At 52.7% G+C, this 19858-nt stretch overlaps 1 protein-coding gene across 1 annotated transcript; it reads right to left on the bottom strand.

Annotated features, from left to right (window-relative positions):
- Positions 1-1268: 1268 nt before the first annotated feature.
- Bpifb3 (BPI fold containing family B member 3) lies at positions 1269-14550 on the bottom strand. The gene is made up of 15 exons (XM_021156484.1): positions 14433-14550; positions 13536-13692; positions 11947-12051; positions 11486-11626; positions 10298-10361; positions 9385-9445; positions 8579-8670; positions 8282-8461; positions 6874-6927; positions 5382-5552; positions 4870-4937; positions 3697-3739; positions 2765-2828; positions 2256-2332; positions 1269-1523 (listed from the first exon to the last, which is right to left on the bottom strand). The coding sequence occupies exons 1-15, from the start codon at positions 14545-14547 to the stop codon at positions 1494-1496; spliced, it is 1422 nt and encodes a 473-aa protein (XP_021012143.1). The 5' UTR covers positions 14548-14550; the 3' UTR covers positions 1269-1493.
- Between the last annotated feature and the right edge of the window lie 5308 nt (positions 14551-19858).

Below are 19858 nucleotides of genomic sequence, written 5' to 3'. Positions count from 1 at the left end.
AGTGTTAGGCTTTTGGGGGCTCCAGCTTTGCGGATGGATGAATTCCACTTCAGCAGGCAAGAAGTGGATTCCAGTGTGGGAGTGATTCCTATCTTCTCTCTCTCTCTCTCTCTCTCTCTCTCTCTCTCTCTCTCTCTCTCTCTCTCTCTCTCTCTCTCTCTCCCTTCCCCTCCACCTCCTCCCCTCTCTCACACACACACAGACACACTCACTCTCTCTCTGTGTCACATACACACACTCTCTATCTCTACCTCTTCATCTTTTATTGTCTTTGACCTTTTGCCTGGCACTATGGGATGGCACAGCAGGATGAACCCCAGCATACACACCAGTCCCTCCATCCTATTCTCCAGAAGGGTGAGCCAGTAAATTCCTGTTCACTGTAAACCAGCCAGTCTTAGACGCCCTGTTACACATGGGACTGAGACAGAGCCCAAGGTCAGGCATCTGAGCCCCCTTTAGCTGCTGCAGGGAAAGCTGCCTGGACCACTGAGTAGGAGCTTGGACGGCTCCCGGCCATGTGCATTGGGTGATGCCAGAATGAATAGTAAAACCTACTGCGGATTTGTAAGAGTGATGAGCTAGAGGGGAGACCCACCAGTGTGAGCAGTGCCATCCAGTAAGCCGGAAGCCCAGGGAACAGGACAGGAAGGAGGAGAAGAGAACTCTCCCTCTGCTTCCTGACAGTGGGTGAGCATCTCCTCTGACACATTGCCAGCACCGTGATGCCTGCCTCAGGTGCAGTCCATAGCAACCATGTCTCCTGGGGAGATGTCACATTGGTGAATGAAACTAACCATTGTGTGTGTCAAGAGCATTTGGAAGTGATCTCTTGTTCTAGGAACATCTGTCTTCTCCTCAGTCAACAGGTGTCTCTCTGGGGTAGGGCGAGTCTCACTCACACTTGCTTCATAGAGTTCTGGCTCCTTTTCTCCCTGCAGAACTGCTCCTATCCAACCCTCAAAACTTCAGCTCCTATGCCCTTCTGAGAGGTTTCCAAACCTCGGAGGCAGAGGTCCTGACAGATGATGGGGGTAATGGACGACAGGGAGAGGCTGAGGCCGGACAAGGACCAGAGACTGCGCAGGCCAGCCAGGTGGGACAGGGACTCGGCACTCCAATAACTGAGCCCCAGGTCCCCTCACCTCTTAAGAGCTCCTGTTTAGAATGAAGATCATTGGAGGCCAAGGCCAGCAGCGCTCCTGTGTGGCCAGGGAACAAACCAGCCAGCAGGCACAAGACCAAGGATCAGTTTATTAAAGCTGGGACTGAACCAAGGTACTGTGTGCTTTCTGAAGCAGATCAGTGGCTGTCCAGCCATCCCCACCCCAAAACAGATATGATCACAGGAACAGAGGGCAAGGTGGGCCCAGGTGGGCAAGGGGCACTTATACTGTCACCAATGCAGGCTTAAGACTGGGAGGGAAACTGAGGCAGAGTGGGCAGACAGATAGGACTCTGTAGTGAACAGGAAGAGCAGCAGCCATACCGCCTCACGGAGCCACTGTGAGCACAACTGCATTCTGCAAGAACAGGAATTCTCAGTTAGGTCTCTAAGCACCAGATCCCCTCATGGCTGCCTCGCCTCACATCTGGCCTCCTGCTCTGCCTGAGGCCTAGCATTAAATGAGGGGTGAGACTGTGAATGTGTCCAGTGCGGGTCAGGTTGCTGACTCAGACATAAGGTCAAAGGTCATTTTTTACCAAAAACATACTGAACAACCTTGACACCCCCTGACCTTCATCCTCTTACCTTAAAAATTAATACAGAAACCCCTGTTGTGCTCACTCCCCAGAGCTAGCCAAAGACTCAAACGTGTGCTGATTTGAAAAGGTTTGTGGCAAAATAATTAATAATAATAATAATAATGTGGAGAGGGGGGGTGCTGTCACAATCCATTAGTCATGCCTGCCATGGACATACAATGAGGGATAATAAGTATTTGCTGTCCATGAACCAAAGAACCATGAATCTGTGCGTATATCTGAGGTTCCTTCTTCAGGTCAGACATGTCTTAATTCAACAGAATTCTGTGATTGATTGACAATGTCTGCCAAGGGTGAGGAAGGAAAGGATCGAAATACATGTGCCATGTATTTGCTGTTTCTGATGATCGTGGTTCTCTGAGCTTTGTAGACATGATACAGAGGCGAGTCAGAGGATGAAGCAGGGCACGCTCCTCAGAGGTGTCAAACAGGTCTCTCGGGCCTCAGCTAAACTGCCCTCTGGGAACACATCCACAGGGGACACTCACCTCAATGACATCGACCACTGAATTGGCAAAGTTAACATTGAGAATCTTAGGCAGGGGAATTCCAACCTCCAGGTGCTCTGTGAAGGGGAAAAAAAAAAAACCCAAGGTTGAAAACAAAGATTGGGGTGTCTCAGACCCTGATGATGGACAGACACTTCTCCCTGTGGGAATTCAGCTTCTTGTTAGCAAATTCCTACTTACCCCATCATACCCCCCCAAAAAAGACAAAACCCCTCTTTTCTATGTCAGGTTTGTGGCTCCCCTTTAGCCACACCACATAGAGGTATCCTATGCCATCTCTGGTCTTAGCCTTTGGTTGATAGAGCTATTTCCCACTTGACTGTGGGTGCTAAAGCAGAATCCAGGGGAGGTTAACTCTGGGGCCCTGAGGAGAGCATGATGGTGCTGGTCATTGCTGCATTAACGGAAATCCTGGCAGCTCTTTGGCCTCAGTATTCTTATCCAAGTAAGGGGATCGAGGAGCAAATCAGACTCCAACTCAGCTGTACCGTTGAGCCTCTGCATGTAGGCAGCCCGGACCACATCACTGAGCCATTCTTCCAGACGGGATGCCTGCAACAGCAGATGGAATAGTGAGTGGGGAGCTTCATGAGAAACCAGAGACCCAGAAGCCTCCTGCAAGCCTAAATGAACTGTTCCTGCTAGGTAATGGGCCCCTCAGAGTGGGCTGTGTAACCCAGCAACAGTAAAGGAGACTGATTAATGCAGGCTTCACCCTTAGACTGGGACCTTGCAAGATATTCCCTTCTAGAAGATTCTGTGGACTAGGACAGATGTGCCTAAGAAAGAGAGAAGGGGATGCACCCAGCTCTGGTAGAATGCTGTGAAGGCTGATCTTAGAATAAACAGTTTGGGAGTCCTCAGAATGTTCTGGAATCTGAAGCTGTCCAAGATTTCAGAACCTAAGAAGTCTGTGAGAAGCATGAACCTCAGGGCTCTGTCGGGTTCTGGAATGCTAGACTTTCAGGGCTCAGAATTTTGTGTGAAGTTCCAGATCCTTGTGAGCCTCTGGATGTTTACAATTCTGAGGATCCAAGTCCTTGTAAGAACATGGGATTGGCTTTCCTAAAATGTCTAGTGGCTCTCTCTCTCTCTCTCTCTCTCTCTCTCACACACACACACACACACACACACACACACACACGCATGCATATGCACACAAAAACATACACACGCATGCACACATACACCTAAACACACATGCACACACACATACACACACATACACCCGAGCACACACACAGGTTCACAGGTGCACGCACGCACACACACAAGCATACACACTAGCACACTTCCTCTGTTTTTCTGCTCTGCTCTGCTGGGGTTGGGCCCACACAGAGGCAGCCTTGACCCTGACTTGCCCCCACTCCCCACCCAAATCCTCTACCTGCTGTCAAGCTCCTCCTTCCCAGGAACTTACATCAAAAGGTTGGGGAAAGGAGGAGGCCAGCTGGACGCTTAGCCTGCCAGAGAGAAGAGAAGTGTTAACAGGTCCTGGTGGCTCCCCACTCCTTGCAGAGAACTGTCTGGCCCCGCTTACCCTGGCCCACCCCAGTCATGGCTTTCCAGGAACAGGCAAGAGGACTCCAATCTAGCTCATCTCTCTCCAGCCATCTCTCAGGCTCTCTATTTCCCTCCCTGTGAAATAGACTGAGAGGGCTTCACTTCCCTTGTGAGACATCACAGAGCCCTCCCAGGGGTTACCCAACTGTCTGTGTGTATGTGTGTCCTTTTCCTAGCCTAGCACTGCACATGCGCCAGTCTGCATCCAGCAGGTGCTCACTAATGGTAGTGTACACCAGGTGACCCCAATGCAAGTCAGTCCGTGGCAAGCCTAGATAGACCTCTATCTTCACTTCTGGAGTGCTGTGTCATGAACTGCCACCAGGAGGCAGAGGTGGGCAGGCAGCAGACCTAGTTGAAGAGGGCAAGAAAAGGAACCATGGGGAAGTTCCAAAGCAGGGAGATGCATACTGGGTGCTGTGGCTCAGGACAGTCAGGACTCAAGGACGTCTGAGAAATTCTCTACAACTGGGATGGGGATCAGACAGACATCACCATAACCAGAGCACCAGCTGGAGAGGGAGGCTGGGGTCACGGGCCCATTGCCTGAGCCTGGGCTACAGTGAACTTTACAAACTGTGAAGTGCTACGTTGGGTAGTATGCAAAAGTATGGGCAGAATGGTCTTCCACCTTCATCTTGACTGTTTGGAATCTCTCGATGCTCAGTTAGCATAAGACAGAGATGAGGGATCAACGGAAGAAGTGCGTATGGGGCGGAATCATCGTCCAGCACTCTGGGACACACATCCTTGTGGTCAGCCTCAGGCTAAGGTACAGCCTCTGTGTCCTGGGGCAGGCTCACTGCCAGAGTCAGTGTCTGAGCAAAGGGAACGGTGGAAGTGCTAGTCATGGTCACCTACTCTGGGCCCTGCTACTTGATCTGTAGTGACCGCCATGTCCCCTTCCCTAAGGTGACACAAATCTACCCAGCTCAGAGATGCTTACCAACACCAAGTGGCCCTTATTTTAGCCAGCCCCTGATTCTTGTGTCTAAAGGGAGGGACAGACCATCCTAGGACCCCACATTACCGTTCCAGGGACAGAGATATGTGCAGCTTGGTAGAGGATGGAGCCAGGTGGGCATTTAGAGTCATAACCTGAGGAGAAGAGTGAGCAGACTCTGCAAGACATAGAGGCAGTCACCCAGATGCCAGGAGAGCCTCTGAGCATTCCTCCCATGGCAGCTCTGGTCCTACTGTGTGGCAGAGCTAGTGGGTGTTTGGGGCTGCAGACCGGAACCTTCCCAGGGGCACTTGAGCTAGCCTAGGAAGGTAGCAGAAGAGACAGCCAGGGCAGGCAGAGCACAAGGAATGCTGGGACCACCATGCTGAGTCATGAAGCAGGGTCCCCAGGAGACAGCTGAGTAGAGGCAGGTCACTGGGGAGCAACTCTCAGGACTTGAGGACATAGAGTGGGCCCACTGGACCAAAGAAGGACCAGGAGCTGGAAAGAAGCTGGGTCAACAATGGCCTTAGTTCATCAATGATGTGAGGGTCTTGCTATGCAACATAAGGCTCCCCGCCCACCCCTCATCCACTTACCCCATTCAACTGGAAAAGGGCTACAGGAGTTCCTTGAGGGACAGAAGACAGCATGTGGATGGTGACTGGGATGGAGACTGTGGCCTTCTTGTTCTGCAGCAGGACCATGGGCGATTTTGTCACCCGCAGCGAGAGCAGGAGGTGCTGACCAGGGGGCAGTTTCCCCAGGGCCTGGGAGAGACAAGGAAAGAACATGGGTGTGAAGACAGCTTAGATGCCAGTGTCAGAATCAGTCTGTCCACAAACACACTGAGCATCTACTAGGTAAGAGGCACGGCCCTTGGCAGCAAGATTGTAGCCTAGGATAGCAGGCACTCTGCCCATCAAAGCGGTAAGACTTCTAACCCATGGGGCCACCATATCACACTGTTTCATACACAGGCAAAATCTCCCCCCTCCCAAGCAAGCTGAGCCTGGTGGCACACAGCTAAAATCCCAGCACTTGGAAGCTAGAAACAGAAAGATCAAGGGTTAAGGCTATCCTTGGCTAAATAACAAGTTCAAGGACAACCTGGGCTACGTGCAGCTCTGTGTCAAAAATAAAACAACAAACATTGGCAGCTGTGTCCTGAGGGATTTCGTGGTCATCTCTGCCACCCAATCGATCTTGCACTTTCCTCCTGCCTTTGAAAGGTTCCCTGAGTGTCCACTCCCAGGCTCTTCCTCTCCTGAGCCTCCTCTGCCCTTCAGTCCAGAGACTCTGGAAGGAGCAAGTCCCACCTTGCTCCCTGAGGCTGCCTGGAACCGTCCCCTTAATGGATGCATGGACCTTGTCCTCGGCCACCCCATCCTCTGTTTCTCTGTCCAACCCCCCTCAGACGCTCCCACTACTCTATGATCCCTAATGTAATAGTAGTCATTTCAACGTCAAATCATTTCTAATTCTCCCAGCTACATACTGGTGGGTCCAGTATTATGTGAATTACTGGGAAGCTGAGTCCTGGATCATGTCCACTATCTCTACCTCCATGACCCCGCTCTCCTTTGTCTCTCTCCAGGACAGAGAAGACCAAGAGCTGGAGACATCTTCTGGTCTGAGGGACCCTCGGGATGGATCTTATGATTCTCTGTGTTGATAATTCAGTAACTTAGGAACCCAGGCATGGGACACACTAGCCCACAAGTGCTAGCATGCCTCTGTCCTCTCAGTGGCTGTGCTTTCCTGTTCCCCATCACTTCTCAAAGAGTAGGTGTTACTAGGAGACTCGGTATGGTCACATTGTGACTCAGTAGCCTGGGGAAACTCTCCTGTTCTCTGTCTTCTGGAGATGCTGTGACCACAGCACCCAGGTGGCTTCTGGGACACTCTGCTTCTTTCCTTTATAAACCAGTTGTGCTATCAGAAAAGGATATGGTGCCAGTGTTTCACATTTTAGTATATATCTGAGCTCGACATTAATCATGGGTATGTGGAGAGATCGCCTGGGAAGGTTTCTGGAGTCAATCTAGGAAAGAGCTACACTGATGGAGCCCCTAAGAGGGCCGCACTCACCTCAGGAGCCAAAGCTGCCAGGTCAGTAGTTGTCAGAGGGACATTCCTGGGAACCTGGGTATGAGAGCAAATGAGAGGTTAGTGGAGAAGGAAGACGTCCCTGGAAATGGGTGCAGGACAGGGGAGTGTGTCCCTCCCACCTCTGCTCACTACAGACACTCCTGGAGCCTGACCCTGTACCAGTTACTCTTCCCAGCCTCCCTAACACACCCTACACAGCAGCTCAGTGACCAGATTAAGACTGCCCTCACTCACTTTACACAAATGATGCTAAGACTCTCCCCTGGCTCCATCCTTGGCTAATGGTGGCCCAGGATGAGCAGGATATGCAGCTGAGCTGCCTGGTATCAGAGTCCTCTCATTACTGCCAGACCGCACTGAGAAAGGCAGCCAGGTGTTCTTATCTGTCACCTCAGCGGTCACTTATAAATACGACCACTTCCAGTCTTTATAAATCGTAGGTTCGTGTAAGTTTATAAGCTCTGGCTAAAATGTTAGGAAATATGGTCTCACTGGGCCCATGTCCCTTCCCCCTTGGAAGCTAACTGTAGTCACCAAGGTCCTGCCAGGTTGCTAAGCAATGGTGGCCCCATATGAAACACCCTATCAGAACAGATCTGTCCACACTCTGTCCCCAGAGCTCCAGGAGCAGTCATCACAATGCTCACAGCCCCATCCACGGGCCATTCAGTGACACATTCCTTTCTTCAGACTCTGCCTTCTCCCCAACTAAAGACCCCTGCCTTCAACTTGGGGCCCCATTCAAGTCTCTGAAGCTACTTCTGTCCCCTAGGGACCCCTCCCCATCCTGTACAAGGTGAGAGGCCAACCCTCTTGCCTAAGCTGTATGTGAGGCCTCCAAATAGCTCAGAGCTCAGTGCTCTGGGTAGAGATAAGACTGGGGGTGGGGGAAAGCCTCTGAGCCATTGGGGCAAAGAGGGACCAACACAGGAGCAAGGAGGTCCCAGAAACTCCAGTATGATAGTGCAAGTGACCTTCAGCAAAGCCTTTTCTCCAGCTCAAATCTACTCTTGAGAAAGTAGACAGGATGTTAGCCATTCCTACTTTAGTATAAAATAGCTTAAACTCAAGAAAGATTCATCTGGTGAGTCCTTTCCTCCTTGGATGGAGGGACATCTGACTCTGTCAGTTCTGGCTGTTGGGAGTGGTTTTCTGGAGGGCTGAGGTTAGAAGGCTTCAGGGGTGCCATGCAGGTACGGAGGGTTATTGGCACTCTCCTCTAGAACAGGGTGGACAACAGGGTGTGTGCTCTAAGCATGCCCAGCCCCTGCTTACAGAGAACAGACTCAGCAAGGCTATGAGGGACAACATGAGGAAACCCAGCAGCAGCCCTGCCACAGTCAGGAGCAGATGTCCCAAGCCAGCGTCCCCATACACCACCACTCACCATCTCAGGGGTGATGTCCAGGTCAAGGGCACCATTGGTTTGTAGGAGCCCAAACACGGTGCTGAAGAGATAGAGTGGGACAGTCACTTGGGAGGTGTGGTCCTCTTTGGGGGGCACCTTGACTGGGATACGTGACTTGGGGAAATCAATGACATCTCCAGCTATGCTCTTCACGATGGGCTACCAGGCAAGAGACAGAAAAGAGTGGGTGTGTGGCTGCTCGGCCTTGTCCGGGATCCCCCATACACCTCTGTGGCTCCCCCATGGACCCCACTGCCCTGGCCCTGGGACACTTACATTTATATCCAGCTCAATGTACTGGTTGGAGATTAGGGGAAGTGTAGCCAGAGTGAACTCCACAGACCCCAGAGGCCCAAGGGGCACCAGGCCTGCAGGAAAGAGGGCAGACAGGAAGACCTCAACCCTGCCCCCAGGGACAGTACCACTGGCATTTACTGAGCCCCTGTTGCATGATTACCCTTTACCCAGAATTCATTTGGGTTCTGCTGTCACCCCCATTTCACCCTGCTTGATGGAGGACCACAGTCTGGAGGCACACAGACTGGGAAAGCCTGTGCTCCTGTTTCTAGGGCTGCTATGGCTGACCCATGCCTGTCCTGCCTCTTTCCCAGCCACACTGATGGAGGGGTGACTACAGCACCATCCTGCCCTGCCTCTGCTCATACTTCCCTGAGTAAGTACAGAGGTCTCCACGAGGCAGAGAGACAGAGTCACTGGGCGGCAAGGCCATGGCTGTCTTGCTAAAGCCCTGTGAGCTTGTGACCTTCATCTCCACAGAGAACGTTTACCTCTTGTTTCAGCCCCAAGCGCTCAGTAGGTGTCTGTCTGCAGCAGCTGGCACATGGAGATCTCAGATGTGGATGCTCTGAGGCCTCCCCCACCCCTGGGATCGATGGGCTCCTCCCTAGACATCCTCCCTTGGGTCCTCTCCTAGATCTCCACCCTAAGGGTTCTCTGGAGGCCTCCCCAAAGTGGAGTGGACAGTCTGAGGAAGAAGAGAAACTCCCCTCTCTTCCCTCTATGGCCACCTGCTCAATGGTGAGGGTGAGAGAACACAGAGGAGGGGTAGGACCCCAACTTACTCAGCGTAGCTCCCAAGAGCTCATTCACCACACTCAGCACACTGTCTACCACAGGGCACAGCTGTAAGGAGGAGACAGAGGCCACTGGAGAGAGAGGGTGCACCCTGCTTGGGGCAGGAGACAGCTGCCTCTCTCCAAAATGGCTGTGTGGTGCTGAGGCTCAAAGGCCTAAAGCATGGTGTGAAGACACCCAATCTCACATCTCTTACATGAGCCCCTTTAGAAAGTGCACCACGAGGGAGGAACAGTAGACATTGCAGGGCCAAGGTGACTGCTGTCCCCTCTATAGTCGCCTGCCCATCCTGCTACCCAGTGTAGAGTCAGAAGACTTGTGGTCAGAAGTCCCAGGTACCCTATCTTCTCTGTCATCCAGAAAATCCACACACCCTGTCCCTGCACTCACTGAACCCCGTGTGGTGACTCCAGCCCAGCACTTCAGTCTACAGTTGGGGTCAGAGACTAAGGGCCACCTGCCAAGGTCACAATTATTGGCAGACACAAAAGCCAGGGCTGAGGCAAGACTGCTGCCCCAAGCCCCAGGATTGCACTGGGAGGAGGCATCCAGATGCAGGCATCCAGCTGGTACATCCTGCTGCACCGGGCAGCCAGGCAGGAAAACTACACAGAAGCCATAGCACAGCACTGACCTCAAAGTGCAGTTCCAATTCCACCCAGAATGATCAAGAATTCTGGCTGAAAGTGCTTGCAGCACCCAGAGTCAGATCTGCCTGCCTCACACACACTCAGCCCCAGAGCCCACGATGGACCTCCTTGAATCTACCTGACGTGTTTTCTTCCCTCCCGTGGCCACACTGCTTCCTTCAGCCCAGGGTAGGCAACCCACTGCCACCCACACAATGTTTTAGAGATGCCAGCTAACTGCCCTTGGCAGCCTGGTGGGGGCCACACTCACCAGTCCAGGCAGCACCTTGCACAGTGTCTGTTCTACGAGCCCAAAGATTGGCGTGGGCAGCAGCCTGGGTGAAGAAGACATGAAGGTGGATCAGGGCTCTGCCTCCCTCCTGTCTCTTCCTTTTGTGAGGTTGGCTGGAGCTTTGGGGACCTGTGTTTAAGCCTTGGCCCCGCCTTACCATGGGGCATCCAAGGTTTTACCTTCCTTGTCAAGACAGCCCCACCCTATCTCATGCCACTGCCAGATGAGAGAGAAGCCCACAAACGCCTACCAGGCAGCCTGTGCACCAGACACCCAACGACTTATAGATGAGAGTCATTTACATGTGCAGCATGTCTGGTTCCACACCTTGTTTATTGGGGCTCAATAAACAATGAATGAACGAACGAACAAATGAATGAATGAATTAGTAGGTGGCCTAAGGATAAGCAGTATCTATTGTTTGTCTCAGGCCTGCCTGGAGACCATGTGGGCACATGCCCACAGAGCCACACCCCAAGACAGCACAGTTACCCTTAGCTTACTGTCCCCAGAGCATCAAGAGACACTACATTTTAAGGAGCCCAAAGCCCTGACTTGTGATTCCTTTGTTAAAGCCTTTACAGAGCCCACTCACCCACCCTATCCCTGGAGCTAACACTAAGCCAGCAAAGTGGAGGAGCTGAGGCTTGGTCTGGGATAAAGACCATGCTTGGGAGACAGAGAAAGAATGGTCCAGGGGAGGGTAGTGCAGTGGTCAGAGACTAGCTTCCATGCCTGCCTCATCTGTGTGATATAGCTTGGGCAGAACCTTTGCTCTCTGTGGGCTGGAGTGAGGCTGGTCACGAGTGTGGGCAGGTGAGTGGGTATCCCACAGGAAAGGGAAGATGTGAAGGTACTTAAAGGGGACACAGGGGACACTGAGGTCCCAGCATGGTTCTGGGTCACACAAGTCAAGGATTGAGCTGGGGCTCTTACATGCTGAGAGCAGAGAGCAGACATAGAGCTTCTGGGAGACAGGAAGTTCCGAGTGGGACCCCGGGGACAAGAGAAAGATCATTCTGGAGTAACTGTGTTGTGGGCTACAGCTTGGGTCTCAGGTCTGGGCCAAAAGCAGGGTCTGCAGGACAGCATGACATTCTCAGGCAGAGCTGGGGACAGGCAGCCCGTGCTGGATGTGTGTGAGCTGGTCCCAAGCCAGAGACTCACCCTGACATCAGACTGATGTGACCCAGGAGCGTGCTGCAGCGCTTAAGGACAAGGATGGGTGTCCCCCGAGGGCTCATGCCCAGTGCCACTTTCGAAGACACGTTCACCTCTGCGGCCAGCTGCAGGAGGCCCACCAGGGGACTGCAAGGTCCCCAGAATAAGCATGGCCTACCTCCCAGACCTTACCCACCTCACCATACCCAGCCATGCCCACACCATCCTGGGGCCCTATGGATGTCAGGGTTCTGGTCCCCAAGCATCTTCCAGGCTCTCTTCCCCACCTCAGGCAGTGGAGGAGGGTCTGGGAAGCTCTGTGGAAGCCTGGGGATCACCAAAGAAGTGGGGTCCTCTGGGGGAAGGTAATAGAGCAGGGGCCCAAGATGGGGGTGGGGACCCTGAGGGAAGTGAGGCAGAGGAAATAGGGAGTGCTGGTGTATAAGAGCTCCCAGAAGCACACTTACCCGGAGCCATGTAGGCTAACCTTGGTGTGCAGGTTCAGCTGCACCCCGACCCCCGGCAGCAGCTTGAGTGACACTTTGGGCAAAGTTAGTTCCTCTATCTTCAGCCTGGAGAGTGGGGGAAGTGGGCTCACTCCTACAGACCCCTGGTCCTGGGTGGACCCCGACCACCAGATTTCCCCCTATGGTTGATGCTCAGCAGTGTGGCCTCAGAGTCACAGCTGGAGGCCCTACTCTATCTGGCAGCCTCAGCCCTGGTTTGTGTGACATTGGGCCCCATCTAGAATACACCCAACAGGGGATTCCTTAGTCAAGAATCATCCTTCCAGCCTACTCTTGCTACTCCTATCTGGAGCACCTATCCCCGATTCTATTCAATATCCTCTCCTAAGTAACTGAGTGTTCCTGGCTCTCCTGATTTTAGCCAGACATCCCCTCCTCCAGGAAGTCCTCCTTCCTGGTTCTCAGACTGCAGCTTACAACCCTGTCTGAGCCCAGGGCACTGTCCTATCAGGTTTTGGCACATTCTGCAGCTCCTTGAAGGAAGGACAAGGTGAGGTTCATTCAGCAAAGGCGGTATGAAGAGATGTGGAATCTAATAATAGTGATATCATTTTCTGAGTGCTCATTGTATAGATGGTTTTATTCGGCCCCACTGCACACAGACTACGGCTGTCTTGATGTTCATGGTGTCCTTTCAGGATGCTTCGCAGCCCTACTCTGTGGCTACTAACTGTGCCTGGGGATGAATCACTTCACTGCTGTGCCTTAGCATCCAGATGACACTGCCAAGATCGACCTCAGAGTGACTCAGTGAAGCTGAGCGCCATGAGCTGCCACCTGCTCCCTTTGCAGATGTGGGTGCTACATGGGGACCTGCCATCTCCTCTGTTGTCACAAGCCTGTCTCCTCATCTGACTGTCCATATTTACCCATGCCTAAAGAGTGTGGGCTGCAGTCATCCACACACAGACATGCCCCCTCCTCCATGGAGTAAGCATAGTGGGAGTGAGGGGACCTTCCCTGGGGGCTTCCATCCCCTGTGGAGAGGCTTGACACTTGTCTCATCTCTACACCAACTTAAGGTCACCTAGAACCCTGCTGGTGACTGTTCTGCTAAAAGCATTTGCCACCTGCTCATTTCTTCCAATCCTAACATGATCACAAAGCCCTGTTTATATGAGGACATTCTGATGAGTGGCCCAGATGGGAATCCTGCCCCTTTGGGTATACAATCTGCCATAGTGACAAAGACAAACCACTATCATGTATGTTGTCCCCAGAGTGAGTGACCCCTAGAGGCCTTGAAGGTGGGGAGGGGCTGAATAAGGGCTCATCAGGGCTGAGTCTTCTCACCAGACATCCAAAAGAGATGAGGAAAGAAGCCAGACAGACACCTGGGTCAGCCCAGAGAAATCAAGCAACCTTCGAGGGGGTCACACAGCAGGTAGCTAGAGTGGTCTCCAGCCCCCAGGTGACAGAGGCATGTGGCTACCCATGTCCTTCCTGGCTCAGTCATCACCCACCCCCCTTCCCAGCAGCGAGTGAAGACAAGCCCTCCTGCAGAGCCCTTCAGAGCCCTGGGGCCTCACCCAGAGAGTTCTTCCACAAGACTAAAGATGCCACCGTAACTCAGCAGGCCACCGCCTCCGAGCAGCCCTCCTGCGCCCAGGAGGCCCTGGTTCACTGATGTCACAGTCCCCAGCACATTTTGCAGAATAGGGCCCCCAACTAGGGAGTTCTGGATGGCTGCAGAGAGAGTGGGAAGGAGGAATACTCAACGAAGTGTCCTTTCACCCTGAGGATCAGGGCTATGACTGATGCCCTTTCCTTTGCGTTTCAGAGCCTTTTTTCATTAGAATTGACACATCACATTCAAGAAATGGGACTCCTCCCACTCGCCCCACTTGTGGTACCAAGGAGTGTCAGGAATAAATGAACACACACCCCTAACCATCCCTTCATCTACAGATAAACAAAAGACCAGGAAGGGGCAGACGCTTGCCCAACGTGCGAACAAGTACATTGTGAAGGTTGAATTACACTTGGGCTCCAGATCCCTGCAGTCAAAGTAGAGAGAGAATGCAGGGGTTTGGTGGCAGTGCCGGGGTGACCCCAATCCTGGATGTGGGAAGGGCAGAGTAGAGAAACCCCACTGTGGGTAGTTCTTCACTGTCCTGTGAGGATCACCCCAGAAACATGAGATGGGAATATGACCCACCCAGTCCCTTCTCCATCTCTGTCCTTAGCCCCATGTCATTCCACACAGCCCAGTTCTCTGCTCAGAGGGAAGGATATGAGTGACAACTGGAAGAACTGGAGAGCAAACCCAAGCTTCCTAAGTGTGTGCTGCTGGCCCCTCCAGGGTACTCGCAAAATAAACCAGAATGTGTCCACTGAGTATTGATAACCTCAGCTCAAACATCGGTCTCTGATGCAGACAGTTGCAGCTGGGTCCCTTCTGGCCTGCCCACGTGCCTCTGCCTCACCTTTGCCCAGTTCATCCTTGTCAATCCGAGCAAGTGTGCCCACTGTCTCAAGCAGCCCCAGGCATGGAGTGGCCAGGCCCCAGAGCAGAAGCAGGGTGTACACGCCCAGCATCATCAGCTGCACACCTGGATGAGGGAAAGATGTTATTAGGTCTGCACGCCCAGCCTTTTCGCTCCTGCTCTCCATCATGGCCAGTGCTGGTCGGGAGCTCTTCTTTCTTCCTGAACAACTGGGAGTGCTCTATCCAGCCAACTCACAAGGGACAGCTTCCAGGCCAGCACACCTTCCAGTGCCTGAATTGGATCAGGTGGGAAATCTGAGGCCCAGAGACTGGAGGGAACTCCAGCAGGGCCACAGAACTAACCATTCACATTCCAGTCTGAATCCACGTGACTGAAAATTTGTCATATGGCCCTGTGAGCCTGGCAGGGTCCGGGGTAAATGCTTTTAGGGGGACCCTCCCCTCAGTGGCTCCCACAACCCATGGATGAGGCCCAAGGCTTCTCAGCGTTATCTACAAATTTCTTTGACCACCTGAGTTCTAAATAAACTAAATTCTGCTCCACCCCAGGGCCTTTGCACTTGTCATTTCAGATGCTAGAAAGTCTCCTGTGTGTCCCCTCATGGCTGGCTCCTGGTCCATCAGGTTCTCTACCTTCTGAGAGAGGCCTCTCTTTTTGCCTTCTCTGGAGAGTCCTGCCAATCACTGGGATGTTTATTGAGAGATACTTCTCACAAGTTGCATTTATGCAAATGTGTCCATACCCTTGCTGGCCAACTCTGTAAGCTACAGGAATGAGGAGACTGTGCCTTGGGTCCCAGGGCTGTTCCCATGTGCACTGGAAGAGCGCCTGTCCTGGGGTGAGGGTGGGACCCAGTAGCTCTTCACTCAGCCAGCTCTGCTGCAGACAGCATCAACACAGAGCAGGCACCTTCTCCATGGACACCACATGACCCAGCAACAAACTTGATTGTACATCTTGTTTACTAGGACGGGGGCCCTGAGTGAACTTGTCACCCTAGGTCTCTCACAGAAGGAAATGCCACCATAGTAGGAGCCCAGTTAGAGAGAGGGATGCTAGCCTGGATCTTTGTTCATGGGCAATTCTGGCCCCAGCCCAGTCAGACCTGTCATACAGCAAGAACCCCAAATCTGTAAGATGGGGGAAATTTCCTCCTGCTAGCCTCCAAATGCTCCTAGGCCTCTCTTCCCCCAGAGTAATTCCTTCTGTGCCCATTGCTCAGATGGGACAGTAAGAGTCACACAGTCAGTCTGTGGAGGGGATTAGGATGGGACCAGGTCACCTGGGGCCACCTTACCAGCCTGTTCCTCCTGCTCTGTAAGTGGGTTCCCAGCCTCCTGCCAGCCTCTGTACCTGAGCCCAGGGGCGGCCCTTATATACCCACAGCAGCTTGGGGAGACAAAGGGGGCACAGCCGCCAGGAACCCGTCAGTATGTCAAGTCAGGAGCAAATTGCGGTTTTCCCCGAGGGCCTGAATTAAGCCTTTCTTCTCTGCAAAGGAAAGCCAGGGGCTGGGGTCAGCGCCCAGGGGCTGGAAGAAATGCATAGGGGCCCCAGAGGCCAGCCTTTCTCCACAACTGGGATGGGTGAGGCTCGGTCATCCCCAGAGAGCTCCCTTCAGGTCCCCCATGGCCACTCCAGTAATGCGGGGTCCACCTTGATTCACTTGCCCACCATCCTAAAAGTCCTGGAGGGAAGGAAGCTGCTTATAGCAACTGGACCCTCTGATCTCTAATCCAGCCACAAGCCTAGCACAGAGAAGTCCAGGCCTGGGGAGTGGAAGTGGTGCCTACTTGGGGAAGGGTCACCAGCTCCAACCACCCCTCATGGCTTGGGAGCCCCGGGACTCCAGAGCAGGCAGGTTCAGGAGAATGGTGCATTCATTCATTCATTCAGTCAGTCAGTCAGTCAGTCTACAGCAGGCACTTGTGGGGTGCCTATTGTTTACCAGATGTAGGGTATCCCTGTGAACAGAAGAGCAACCATGGCCCCAGGTGCTGTGATGCCATTTGGCCTTTCAGCAGCCATAAATTAAAAATGACAAATGCTAATAAAATTAATCTTTATAGTGTGATTCATTTAACCACACACAGAGTCAGTAGACTCCCATTTAATGCATCCTGGGCAGAACAATGGGGGTGAGGGGCTTTTCTTCCTCTTCTCATATTTTACCAGACCCACTTACAATATTCCAAACTTGCATGTCAAGCACTGACAGCCTGTAAGCACACAGCTCTGATGGGAACACACACACACACACACACACACACACACACACACACACACACACACACACACGACAGTCAGCAGCAGCCAGGGCCATAAAACAAGATTGTAAGTGGTATTGGGGATACTAAATATGATGGTCAGATACCCTGAATGGGAAAGGGACAGCTTGACCCAAAGAGATAATGGAAGGGAGTCTGATAGGTATTTGGGGAGGAGCTTGTCAGACAAAGCAGTACTGAGCCCCAGGGTGGCTGCTACAAACTATCGAGGAGGCTGGTGGGAATCATGGAGATGTGGCCTGGCAGTTTACACTGTACACCCAAGGGCTGTGGCTGTTTAATTTTTTCAATCATTTTTTTTGAAACAGGATCTCTCTGGAGCCCAGGCTGGCCTGGAACTTGTGGCAATCCTGCCTCAGTCTACCCAGTGTCGGGATCACAGGTGTGAGTCGCAAGCATGGCTGGCTTTGGGTTCCATGTCCGCTTAGTTCTTCAGGTTTCTGTCCCAGCATCACCTCCTCCAAGAAGTCTTCTGGACCTCTAAACTGAACAAGGCTCCAGCTCTGAGCCCATCTCCATCCCCTGGGCCTTCCTGTCTGAGAGCCTGTGATGTCTCAAGTGGTCACTGTGCCTCTGTGGTGTGCCCTTCAGGGCCTTCCAGGGAGAGAGAGAAATATGTTCCTGAACAAGAAGTGTCTTGAAATATGGGATCCGAACAGAAAGAGGCCATGGGTTCCGTGTTTGATGAGCTTTAAAACTTGGTGCTCACAAAGACCTCTGGTTTCACGGCCCACCAGAATTGGCCACTGTCCTGACATAGTGGATAGGGTAGAGAGTACAATGATGTCTGTGTCTTTCTGCGAGCTCCTTCCTCCTGCACACTCTGTGCCCACACATGTGCTTCATACGGCCATGTGAAGAGAGGTATTTCTCTCCCAGGGGCCACTCCACACATGGATGCTCCATCCGTGGCCACCTTCTGTTCACAAGCATTGGGGCCTTCTGATAGTTGGCTATCATGAGTGAAACTACAAGTTTCATTGCCTTACATCTTGCTATGGGCATGTGCATGTAGCTTCCATTCTTGGATGAACAGTTAAGAGCAGAGTCCACAAGTCTGCTCATAAGCCTGAGCAGGAGTGAGGGACCTCTTTGCATGACTGCAACAGCTATGCCTCTCCTGAGTGGCCATGCTAAGTGGTCCCTCACTGTCACTCAGGTGTGTGAGTGTCACCAATGCTGCTGCACCATGCCTTCAAGCACCTGGTAGCCACGATCCCTTGAAGACATTCTGAAGGAGAAAAAAGGAACAGCACCTCCCCCATTCATTCCCTGACTGTGCACAGTCTCTGCATGGTCAACCACTTTTGGTGCCATCCTGACCCAGTGACCTTAATTCTATTATTGCATCCTGCTACACCAGGAGCCAAAGTGCCTTTCTCCCCAACTGGGATGGGTGAGATCTGGCAGCTAGGCCAAGATCATCATAGTCCAGCCTCAACCTCCAAGTTACTGCCCACCCGATGAACCACAGAGACACAAAGGAAGTGTGGATCCAGGGAACCACTTACAGAAGGGCACAGACATTACTGCCTTGCGCGACCATTATTCAGCATGTCACAGGGATTGCTGTGAATCTGTGGTCAGCCTAAGCTAAAAGAAACAACATACCTGAGCCCTTTCATTCCACACTCACCATCCTGTCCTGCCTGGCCCAGCCTCTTGGAAGGCAGGAAAATGGCACTAGTTTCTAGCTTGCTCACTATCTTTTTCCTCTATGCCCCCTGCCCCAAGGTCTCTGTCCCTACTTGCAGCCCAGGCATCCCCCACTGCTTCAGGCAGGGTCAGGGAGTGGGCATGTCTGTGGAGGAAACGCATTAAAATGCTGTCTCTGGGTCCTACTTTTCACCGACCTCACCCAGCAGACTGAGAGCAGAGGGCTGTTGTAGCCTGCACATTAAGGAAGGTGGTGTGCAGGCCTAGGGCTTGGGGGAAGTTCTGGGAACCATGAAAGGGATCGAGGCAGAGGAAGTGAAAGTCTCCCTCCCTGGCATTGGTGCCTGTGCATTCCGAGGGTTTGTCCTTAGTGGCTGACATGCATTGCAAAGCCATGTTCACCACCTGCAAAGGGCTCACCTCCTGTGATTGCTCCTACTACATGCAGACTGGGGCTGGACAAGAGCAGTGGGGAATGGGGGATGCTCTAGGCCCCTGTGATGGTAGCATCCTAGAAGGCACCTGAGCAAGCAGTGGGCAGAGAGTGGAGAGGCAGGAACAGTGGGACACTACTTTGAGGAGCATCAGAGTGTCCTTCCACAGTTGGCTAACATGGAAGGTCCCTGGAGCTTGGTAGCTGTGGCTCGGCACTGAAGACCCAGTTCAGCTTCCTGCCTGCCCTGGGACCTTGCACCTTGGTTTCTTTACACAATATATCCAGGGCTCGGAGCTTAGAGAGAGGAGCAGGGAAGACACTGGGACTCAGGTGAGTTAAAGGCCAGCCTCACATACATGTGTGGGTCCTTGGGGAAGTTGCCTCCTTTCTCAAAGCCTCCCTTTCATCAGCTAGGTTTGGGGAGTCTTGAAAGGTGAGAGAGTCCAGGGGCAGGGGACATCTTTCATAGATCCCCCAGGAGTAGGGCCGTAGGGCAGGGTTCCCTTGCCTGGTCTATGTTCTTCTCAGAGCCATTCTGACATATCTGACCACACAGCCAGCATCCAAAACAGAGACTTATACAGGAACTGCCTTGTACCCTGTGCCTAGGGTTCCAATAGAACCCAGGCCTTCCCTCTAACAGCATTGTGTCTTGGCTTCCCAGTTGCACACTAGACCTGGGAAGGTGGCTGTGAGGCTGTAAGTGACTATGTATTCTTGGACATACAGGGACAGAGTTAGAACAAGGGAGGAGTCTCTAACATGCCCGTGTCAAGTGTCACCACCCATGGATTAACTAGACATCAGGACCTGCCAGCACTGTGTCAAGGTTGCTATTGTCCCCCAGCCCAGAGGATGACGACTGATAGGATTAAGTGTCGGTGAAGGACAAGGGCATGGCCCTGGCATCCGGGCCTTCCTCCTCTGTGGTATGGATCGATGCCAGACTGGAACAGGGCCACCTGCTAGGCCCCACAGGCTTGAGAAACACTGGCCTCCTGGCCAGCCTCTGCATACCCACA

This window comes from Mus caroli, chromosome 2, assembly GCF_900094665.2.
Source record: "Mus caroli chromosome 2, CAROLI_EIJ_v1.1, whole genome shotgun sequence".
NCBI classification, from domain to species: Eukaryota; Metazoa; Chordata; class Mammalia; order Rodentia; family Muridae; genus Mus; species Mus caroli.
Note: the sequence above shows the minus strand (reverse complement) of the source record. Positions and strands in the feature narration are given on the sequence as shown.

Coding starts and splice junctions, on each gene's coding strand:
- Bpifb3 (XM_021156484.1), bottom strand. CDS start 14,547: ATGATGCTGGGCGTGTACACCCTGCTTCTGCTCTGGGGCCTGGCCACT. Junction 11,627..11,946: donor GTTAGCCTACATGGCTCCGG/GTAAGTGTGCTT, acceptor GGGACCTTGCAG/TCCCCTGGTGGGCCTCCTGC. Junction 2,333..2,764: donor CTACATGCAGAGGCTCAACG/GTACAGCTGAGT, acceptor TCCCCTTCACAG/AGCACCTGGAGGTTGGAATT.